Source organism: Mastomys coucha, unplaced genomic scaffold (genome assembly GCF_008632895.1).
Source record: "Mastomys coucha isolate ucsf_1 unplaced genomic scaffold, UCSF_Mcou_1 pScaffold14, whole genome shotgun sequence".
In the NCBI taxonomy this organism is placed as follows: Eukaryota; Metazoa; Chordata; class Mammalia; order Rodentia; family Muridae; genus Mastomys; species Mastomys coucha.
Window position 1 is genome coordinate 86304375 of NW_022196896.1, and position 10783 is coordinate 86315157.

Consider the following 10783-nt stretch of genomic DNA (forward strand, 5'->3'; position numbering starts at 1 on the left):
GGGGGGGGGGCGGAAAAAGGAGAAAAATGTCAGATGAGCAATGATTTGAAAGTATTGAATCTTCCAGGAAAAAAAATAGGTGTTATATTACATAATTCTTTTCTGATGTCAATAAATAAAGGTTGGATATAATAAAATATACATCAAATTTAAGGAAACACCCAAATCTGATATGAATGTCATCTAATGTCATAAAGAGCCATTTTCAGTAACTTGCATGAGTTCTCACCACTAATTTGAAAATATGAACCTTGAAGTCACAGCAGCCAATCACAAGCTAGCAGAATAGACAACTGAAAACAGGGCCTATTTATGGTGGGAATATTTCTTTACAATTTTCTCTGTGAGAACCTGACTAAGAATTTACAAGTGGCCCACGTTCCTTAGTTGGGTAGAACTAATTCAACAAGACTTGATATTGGTGAACTCAGTTTTCAGCCCTTTCAGCCTGCCACCACCATGTGCCATCTACGTAGATGAAAAGTTCGGGAGCTCTTCAGAAGACACTTTCATTCACAGAACCACTCCAAGGTCTCTCTGAAAGACAGCACTCAGGGCCACTTTCTTTCCCAACCGCTCCCTTAAATAAGAGCTGATTTATTAAGAAATTACATTAGTCCAAATGCTTCAGTTTTAACCTCAGGATTAAAAAGGCAAGGAGTATTGGGCACCCTAAAATTCAGGGCAGCTATGGAACGGTTAAAAATAATTCTTGCCCCGAGGCAAGGCATGGTTATATAGAAAACAGAGACAGGAAGCACATCAGACCAAATGAACCCACTGCCAGTCAGCCTTGCCAGCATCCAGAACCATTGGACACTCTGGCACCCAGCAGCCAGTCACAGCAGAGCACAATCAGCAGCACCCAGTGCCTTAGACTCCACAGGAGCCCTTCCAAACGCCAGGTGAACAGGAAGGGCTGACAGTGCTTGTACCACTCTCAGGCAAAGATCAGTCCAGAACAGAATGGCTCCATTCAACAATAAATAATGTACAAAACAAATAACAAGAAAAAGCGGCACTACATGTAAGAAAAAGAAACTGTCCATAACAAAAACATTTAAAAATTCTCTTGAAAAATTAGTTCCATAAAATACAAGTTTGAAAAGCTGGTGCAGATAAATACAAGATACCTCCACAAAACTGTTTATGACAGCTGAGAGAAACAAGAGGTAAGAAGCAGCGGCTGGGTGTGATGATGCACACCTTTAATCCCAGCACTGAGGATGGTAGATCTCCAAATTCAAGGCCAGCCTGGTCTACAGAGTAGCGTTCTAAGACAGCCAGGGCTACACAGAGAGACCCTGTCTCCAAAACAAGCAAAGGAAAAGGAAAGAGAAAGACATCTTGGATTTGAAGGACATAAACTACAGACAGAACAGCTGTGTGGAGAGCCAGTCTGAGTAGGTTTAAAACCACAAAGGCCAAGGTAAGCAGGGCTTGATTTGAACAGCAGAGTTAGAACAAGGATGACAGATCTAAGAACAACGCTGGACAGAGAGATACAGATACTTAGAATAACAGAAGTAAAAGGGACATGACACTAAAGGTGAAAGAAAGGCTGAGTCTCCCAGCATCATTTACAGATGGACAGGGGTGAGCTAATTAATGTTCTTGGAATTGACATTGGTCATAGTTACATTGCTGGACAGAAGTGGCTCAGGCCTTTCAATCCCAGCACTCAAGAAACAGAGGCAGGCAGATCTCTGAGTTTGAGATCAGCCTGGTCTACAGAGCTAGTTCTAGCACAGCCAAGGCTACACAGGAAAAACCAAACCAAGACAATTGTCATATAAATGTCCACAACATGTAGATATAGTTAATGCTCTGAACTTAAAATTGCTTAAAAGGAAATTGCTGATATAGACATGAATATATCATCTATATAGCACATATATATATATATATATATATATATATATATATATATATTCAAAAACCCCCAAAGATATTCTCACACACACACACACACACACACACACACACAGAGTTAGAGTACATTTGCTGCAACTGTGCTGTCTAAAAGGTCTCTATTCACAGCCCTGTTTGTGGACTGTTTTAATCCTACTGCTGAAGCCACTGCTTCACATCAGGAAAGAAAGATCCTTTCAAAATATTGCTGTTAGGCTGGGCACAGTAGTATGTTCCCGTTATCCCAGCTGCTGAGGCAGGAGGATTGCTTGAGTCTGAGCAGCATAGTGACATACCATCTTATATTTGTATTAAAAAACAAAACCACAACTTTTTAAGTCATCGTTGGCAACATACTTAGTCTACAGGAGCTCGGATGGGGATTTACAATGAAATTCATGTTAATTCCATATCTGCTAACATTGCATCCATTCTGCACCCAGCAGATCAAGGAGTCATTCCAACTTTTAAATCATACTGTTAAATGAAATGTACTTTACAGATCTGTGGCATCCATTCCTATGACAAACCCAGGAAATTACATAATGACCTTTCCAAAAGGTCAACGTCTTAGATGCTTTGATCTAGGACTTATAAGAAGAGATCAAATATCAATATTAATTGGTGTCTGGAAGACTTATCGGAACTCTCAACTGACTTTGAGGGGCTCCAGAGAAGTTACTCTTCATGTAACTAACTGCAGATGTGACAAATGTAGCACGAGAACTAGAACTGTGTGTGTGGAGCCTGTGGCTGTAACCCAGTTACTGCAGTCTCATGAGGAAACAGTGTATAAGGAATGGCTTGAAACTCGGTGTCTTGGTGAAGATACAGAGGACATGGATGAAATAACAAAAGACTTAGGATATCACACAAGTTTAGCTGATAAGGTAGATGCAGGGTTTGAAGGGACCAGTCCTATACTGAAAAAGTGCTATGCTACCAAAAGTGTGGTATTATAAATCATTCCTAAAAGTGTTAATTGGCACAGCAAACTTCACCGATGTTAAAAATAACAAAAACAAACAAACAAACTAAAAGACCCAAAAGCTACTCTGAACTTCAGCAAGCCCCACGGAATCAGTCAGCAGCCATGGAAGCAAGACGTCTCCCGCCAGGCTGCTAAACAAGCCTTGCTGATGAAGGCTGGGGTAGCCATCTTTAGCTCTTAATAATGTATTCTCAAATAAAAATCTGCAACTTTTTAGACAAGCTATTACACACTTAATACAACTTTTAGGTGGGTTTGATGTGTGTGCATGTGCGTGTGTATGTATATGTGTATGTATGTATGTGTGTCTGTGTGTGTTTGTACATAGTACATGCATCCACAACCCTGCCATTTAGAAGGGAAAGGCAGGAAGATCAGGAGTTCCTGTCTTGAAAACAACAACAAAGTAATTTTTTTTATCCACTATACTACAAGAATTATGTAGCTTCTTTATTGTGGTGGCTTGGAACAGAATCGACAATATATTCAGCTTATGCCTGGCCAAAGTTAAGTTGGGGCCATAACATCAAAATACAATTCCAAACACCATCAGCTAGAATGCCAGAATCTGAAACTATCACAATCCTCAAGGTACAAATCTGGAAATGATAATATAAAAACATACTTGGGCTAGGTATACCGCTGGGTATGCTCAGGGCCCAGTCTTCATTTCCCAGCACCACAAACAAGATTTAAAAAATAAAATAAAATACCAAAAAGAAATATAACAAAATTTTAATAGTTGGTAATGTTGGCTTTTGTAAATGTTACATTAGTCTTCTTTTTAGCTACCTTTTAAGCTTTTTTTCTTAGTGTTCTACAAATGGGCCAATGATGGTAAAATAATAAGATGTATATAGATGGTAACTGATTTTTTAATTATAAACACTAGATCTAAACAGAAATCTGAATGTTTCACTACAGAAAAAAGGTAAAAGTAAGCTGATAAAAAAAAAAAAACGGAAAAAAAAGGCAAAGTGTAAATGATAAATGAAAAAGACCAAATGACCAATGGGAAAGGGGTATGTAACAAAAGTCACTTTACATAAGGAGAATCTCCAATTTCAGAGATGATTTAAAGTGAGTCCTTTACACATCCCTTCTGTTGCTAGAGAATATAATAAATATAATATAATAAAAATTTAAAGAAGACATACTGTTGAGAAAGTAAAAAAAAAATAAGATTTTACTCAGTGTATGTATTACAGAATACCAGAGTTTGTTAGTATAAAACAATGTAGTCTATTATGTTTCACATTTTGATATTTGGTCTTACTTCAGTCACTGGAATAAATTTAATTTTCATGACAAACATCTACAATGAAAATATGGATTCCTGCTTTCCCCATCAGTCTTATGTTTACAGTTTTGCCTTTTGAACCGGGATCTCAGCACCCTTCTAACCCTAAGATTATAATGATTTCTCTAGAGCTGGAGAGAGGGCTCAGCGGTTAAGAGCACTAACTATTCTTCCAGAAGTTTGGAGCTCAATTCCCAGCAACCACATGGTGGCTCACAACCATCTGTAATGGGCATCCGATGTCAATTTGTGGTGTGTCTGAAGACAGCAACAGTGTACTCACATACATAAAATAAATAGATAAATCTTAAAAAAAAAAAAAAGCTTATAATGATTTCTCTAGCAATTAGGATTACTGGTAATTAAACAGTGCTCTGCTGTTTCTAATAGCTACATGTACAACCCATTTTGCATTATTAAAATAAGTACAAAAAGTTCAAAGAAAACTGGTAATGTTATGAACTGATAATTAATATGATTTCTAACTTTGGTCATATTAAATATATACCCGCCATTGGGAGATGTTTACTTGGCCAGTAAATGTATAACTGTAATAAATAATTAATTTCCATTAAAGAATGAGGTACCTGTAGCTGCTAAATATTGATGTGAAGACGATTAGCGTAATATTACTTTACAATACGTCGCTTAAGCCAGAATCAAATAAATCAATACTTAAAATACTTATGAGTCCAAACCACAGGGAAACATCGTCTCCTCACAAACTATTTCAGTGGTCTAGAGTTGCTAACAGGTTGTATGTTTTGTGCATGGAGATCATATATCACATGACCCTCCCCCCCACTCACACACACCCCTGGCAAGCCCACAGCTCACGGGTAGGATGCCAAGCAGGACTGGTTTTTTTTGCCCCCTCCAACCTCCCTCCCCCAGTCTCCATTTTTCTTAGAGCATCAGGTATCGGCCGCCGGCATCGTCACCCAGGTGAGGTCAGTGGTCAGAGACAGCTGGCCTGCTTTTCCCCAGCCGAATCCATGCGGGGATGCTGGGGTCCCCACCTGGGAGAGGAGGGCTTTGTGCACCAACACCCCCACGAGGTGTTGCATTTCGACATCACTCCAACCCGCAGCTTTGCTTAGGCTCCGTTTTTTTTTTTTCACCACGTCGATCCCGTCACTGGTCTGTCCGGAAGACATCCCGTAACAGGACAATAATCAAAATAAATTAAAGCGCGACGTACAAAGCCGGGCCAGCAAGAAAGCGCGCGGGGCTGCGAGCATCGGCCCCCCCCCCCCTCCGCACCGGGAGCACCCAGGCCGACCTCAGGCCGCGGCTTCCCGGGGAGGGAGCGCGGGAGACGCCCCCGCCGCAGAGCCGCCAGGCCCTCCGAGGCCGCCGCCTGAGGCCGGCCCACCGAGAGCGCGCGGCCCGCGCCCCCGCCCGTCGTCGTCATGGGAACCGGGGTTGGCCACCGCCGCCCGCTGCCCGCCGCCCGGAGGGAGCGGCGGGCCAGACCCCGGACGCTCACCGCGCCGCCGGAGCCGCGCCGCTCCTCGCCGCTCCCGTCCGCGCACCGGCTCCAGCCGCCGCCCGCGAGCCCGCGAGCCCGCGCCCGCCGCGCCGGTGCGCCGAGGTGCGGGGCTCCGCGGCGGGAGATTTAAACCCGCAGCCCTGCGCGCGGCCGCTCGGCTCCGCTCGGCTCGGCTCGCTCTGCGCGCCCCGGCGTACCTGTCTCCGCCGGCGGAGGGCGCGGGCGCTGGGTGTCGCTTGCCCGTGAGAAGTGCCGGGCGCCTGGCGCCGGGCCCTGAGCCCCGGACCCTCGCTGAGCCGAGGCAGCCAAGGTGGCTGCGGGGAAGACCAGCCTGGCCTTGCCTCCCAGCTCCCGCCTTCCCCGTGCTGCCTCGGCACCTTGGTCGTCCCTCAGTACTAGGGCTCGGCGCGAGGCGGACGTTCGCGCGGGGCTTCACACTCTCATTTTTAAAGATTTAAAAAAGGGACAACTGTTAATAACTGACTTCAAATGCCATCTACAGAACTACAGTTCCGAGTGTGAGAGTGAATAAGAAACCAGTTTTCAGGAGTAAAAAGCGAATTCTGAGCCTAAATACTTCGGGGAGGGGGGGAATGGAACTGAGGCGAATGGAAAATTATTACTGGTAAGGAATAATAAACTCAAAAGTGTTTTCTTTTTCAAGTTGACGTCCAAGTTTAACTTTCCTAAAGGTTTACAACATACGAATTCATTGTATTTATGACATAGATAGGCTGACAATAAAAAAAGAAAAACACGCTTAACTCTTGGGATAACTATCTGAGGGATCTTGGAGAACTACACGAGGTAAGGGTCCAGACTGAATATTAATTACAAAGTAGTCTGTAAAATGTTTACGTTTTAGACTAGAAAAAGAGATACTTCTCCTATTTGAACTATAACTTTTAAGATAAATTTAAATTCTTACAAAGCTATTTTTGGATTTCAAATAATGGGCAAATACTTGAAATTATATGCAATTTTGGGACATTTTTCTCCCTCACGAAAAGTGTCACTAGCTCCCCTTGCTCCTCAAAGTCCAAATCCTCGAAGGAATATAAATTAACAGGAAGCAGATATCATTGGTCAACTACAGTTCTCTGGATCTTCCTTTGGTCGTACTGAGATGGGTGGGTGGGGCCGCAGCCCTTTCTAAGGCTCCAGAGAGGGGCCCAGGGCAGGGAGTTAGTGGCAGTCACAGCTACTGAATGAGTCCAGCTGTCAGCGAGGCAACAGCTGAGCACAATGAAAAAGACTAAATAAAGCTGGGCAAAAACTGATGTGGAGGACCAAGGTGAGAGCGAGCTGTAGCCAGCACTATTGACCTTGAATTAAAGGCTACTGTGATGGAAGCTGGAAAGCTCCTGACAGCTGCAGCGGCTCCTGTTTGATGACTGAATATCCCTTCTGCCTCCTTCCATATCAGCTGGAAACTGTCAGAAACTTCAGTTCAGGACCTACTGCCCTACCTGACAGGGAAAGCAACACACTGACCTGGCTGAGAATGTGTTAGATGGCTCAGTGCTAGTCCCCTCCAGCTCCAGGTTTTAACAGCTCTTCCCTGATTGGTCCCATTTTTAAAATTTGGGCTTTTGTTGTTGTTCTTTGTTTTCCTGAGACAAGTTCTCACTCTCTAGCTCTGGCTCCGCTGGACCTCACTAGGCAGACCATACTCGATCTTAGGTCCACCTGCTTCTGCCTCTCTTACAGACAGGCTTAATTTGTATGCACACAGATCCGGCCAATCAGGGCCCCTCTGGCTCTATATAGCAGAGCTGGCAAGGGCTTCCGTTTGAGCAGACTGCTTTTCAGAGGAAGAGAAGTAGACTCAGGCTGGCTCAGCCAGCTCTAGATGTTCCTGGAGGAAGAATACTGTCTTCAAGAACCTTGCGAGGTTCACCATGCTCCAGCCTCCAGCCTCCAGCCTCCAGGACTTGACCAGCAGCTGCAAGGACGCCTCCTCCCTGTCTGAGCCTCGGGATTCCATGCTCTGGCTGCATATGGAAATTCATTCCTGCCGCTGTCTCCAACCTCCAAGACCTGACCAGAGACAGACTCCAGCCTCTGCCTGTCTGCAGACTCAGACTCAAGGTTGGTACCCCAAAGCTTTCCTAGCGTGTTCCACCTGTAACCCTCCTCTCTTGGGTGTGTTAAGAGCAAAATCTCTTACTGGTCCCTGCAGCCTGCTGAAGGCACAGGGCTGTCTGTAGCCTCCCGCGGACGTTCTGCTGCCACCAAGACTCTCAATCCCTGTTTGGATTGTTACGCCTGCACGGCAATTAAGTTCCCCATTGCTTTGCCTTAGGTGTCTGTCCACTCCATTCTTGGGGAGGGCAAGGCAAAGACTCAGAAAACTGTCCCAGTATTGTCTGGGACACCTCCTAACCAGCCTATCTGGCCTCTTAACACCTTGTGTAGCTGTTTCCTCAAACACCCCTTTCTGGATAAGTCTCAAGACTCAAGAGGCTCATGAAAGATCCAAGATCCAAGGTTAGGAGAGCAGCAAACAACTGAGAAGAGACTGTTGAGCGCGGCTGCCAGCTGGTGAACAGGGTCCTCCAGGGCTTGTAGCTTCTGGGAGCTGCCACCACACTGAGGTGGGCTTCTTGGTGACTTTAACTGTCATCGTGTCATTCATGCTCCTATAAGTTACCTGCTAAACTCACTGCTTTGCTAAACTAGTGGGCTTGTCTACGGTCCAGGTCCACTCTCAGTGCCTGTCTACAATGAACAGATGCTGTTAACGTCTCCCTAGGATGTCTCACAGAACACGAGCACCGAATTCATTTACCAGTTTGTTTTTCCCATTAGATGCTTTGCTGTTCCGTCCTTACGTATTTCTGCAGCCTTGTCTCTAGTACTGTGCCTAATGCAAACTTAGGTCCCTAATCAATGTCTATTCTAACAATGATCCAGATAAAAAGGGCTAATGGCCAGCTGCCATATAATACCTAAACAGAATTAGACATCATTCCAAGGAACAAATGACTCCTAAACAGTAAGCAAAACAGCTTTTAAGATGTTACCATGTCAATGGTATGTTTGCTTCTTGGGGTATTTTAGGTAATATTTCTCCAACAGTTAGAACTGAATTCAGGAGGGCAGGCTATCTTTTCCAGCTCTACCTGAAACAGAAAGGCCTGCCAAGCAACACAGCAGGAAGTCAGCAGTCCTGGTGGGTTTCTCACTAAATCAGGGCTTGTTACAGAAAGAGGAACAATGTTTTCAAGTACTACAGTACTTGTCACAGATCACTAGGAAGCAGTGACACGAATGTAGAAATCTCTTGGCAAACCATGCTGAACTACAATAACACTTCTGGGCAGTAATGAGGATTTCCTCAGTATATTCCTATGAATAAATGAAATAAAATGAATTAACACCCTTCAAATGGTAGGGTTGATCAAGGTGTATAAGTACTTTAGTGCCTTAAGAAATGAGTAAGGTAGAGTTGGGCACAGTGGTGCACACCTTTGATCCTAGCACTCAATAGGCACAGGCAGGCAGAGAGATCTGAGTTCAAGGTAAGCCGGGTCTGGACAGCAAGGGCTACAGAGAGAAAGAGTCTGCAAAATACAACAACCAAAAACCAAAACAACAACAAAACTCTCCAAAAAACCTCCCAAATCCAAAAAACAAAACAAAAAACCCAAAACAAAAACCAAATCAAAAACAAAAGCAAAAAACACCACCAAAAAACAACCAAAAAGTAAGGCAGCATGGTTAAAAAAAAAAACCCCAGCCGGGCGGTGGTGGCACACACCTTTAATCCCAGCACTTGGGAGGCAGAGGCAGGCAGATTCTGAGTTCGAGGCCAGCCTGGTCTACAGAGTGAGTTCCAGGACAGCCAGGGCTATACAGAGAAACCCTGTCTCAAAAAAACCAAGAAAAAACAAAACAAAAAACAAAACCCCCAAATTCCTTTTTAAAAAATAAAGGGGGAGCTGGAAAGATGGCTCAGCAGTTAAAGGCTAGGCTCACAACCAAAAAATAAAGGGGGCTAGAGAGATGGCTTAGTGGTTAAGGGTACTGACTGCTCTTCTGAACATCCTGAGTTCAAATCCCAGCAACCACATGGTGGCTCACAACCATCACATCCTCTTCTGGTGTGTCTGAAGACAGCTACAATGTACTTAGATATAATAATAAGTAAATCTTTAAAAAAAAAAAAGGATTTAACACTCTTGAAGTGTTTCTGTGAGAAGATTGAATTAAGTATACATAATTGCCACTTCTCCATGAACATAAAACTTTATACTATTCAGAATGTCTTCCTTTCTCATAGATTCTTACAACTGAAAAGAAGATGACTTGGATGTGGGGCTCTACAAGTGAGATCAAACTGGTAGTAGGGGTTTTCTTTCTTTTTCTTAATTTAAGACAAGGTCTTACTATGTAACCCTGGCTGGCCTGGAAGGTAGACCAGGTTGGCCCCCAAGCTCAGAGATCTACATGCCTTGGCCTCTGAGTGCAGGAGTAAAGGCCCAGGACACCACACCCAGCGTGATCTTTCCTATTGCCTGTATTTATGTAAACGCATCAGATCAGAAATTGTCACCAGAGCGCCTGAAACTGCACTTAGTGATTCTGAGTCCCAAATTAAATGTTTCATAAGTTGCTTTGGTCATAGGATCTTATCGTAGCACAAAACCAAAACAAAACACCAAGACACAGGGTTAATTGTATAATTATGTGTGCATCAAATTAAATATTCATCCTTTTCCTAGAACCCGGAAGGCATAGATATATGGCTATGCATAGTTTATAAGTTCCAAATGTAATTCTAATCCCAAAGAAAGAAAGTATTTTCTGTATTCTACATAAAATGTAAATTTTAGGGCTGGTGAGATGGCTGAGTGGGTAAGAGCACCGACTGCTCCTCCGAAGTCGTGAGTTCAAATCCCAGCAACCACATGGTGGCTCACAACCACCCATAATAAAATCTGATGCTCTCTTCTGGTGCTTCTGAAGACAGCTACAATGTATCTATTTATAATAAATAAATCTTTAAAAAAATGTAAATTTTAAATGCCTTGCTTCCACTGGGCCTTCTCCAGGTAAAGCAAGGTTTTCTTTTCATATTTTCCAC

The 10783-nt window shown here is 43.7% G+C and overlaps 1 protein-coding gene across 16 annotated transcripts in view; it reads right to left on the minus strand.

The window, feature by feature from the left end:
• Ica1l (islet cell autoantigen 1 like) overlaps nt 1-6082 on the minus strand; it is a 54744-nt gene extending 48662 nt beyond the window's left edge. For 6 of the 16 annotated variants that reach the window (XR_004117906.1, XM_031367639.1, XM_031367652.1 and 3 more), the window contains exon 1: nt 5222-5342. Coding sequence is in view for 7 of the 16 variants with exons in the window: in XM_031367639.1 (XP_031223499.1) it covers nt 5222-5277 (56 nt within the window). In the remaining 9 variants the exon portion in view is untranslated. Of the gene's footprint in view, nt 1-5221; nt 5372-5403; nt 5660-5691; nt 5766-5891 lie in introns of those variants that run through there. The other 10 variants (XM_031367650.1, XM_031367647.1, XM_031367649.1 and 7 more) reach the window with 8 other exon arrangements.
• Between the last annotated feature and the right edge of the window lie 4701 nt (nt 6083-10783).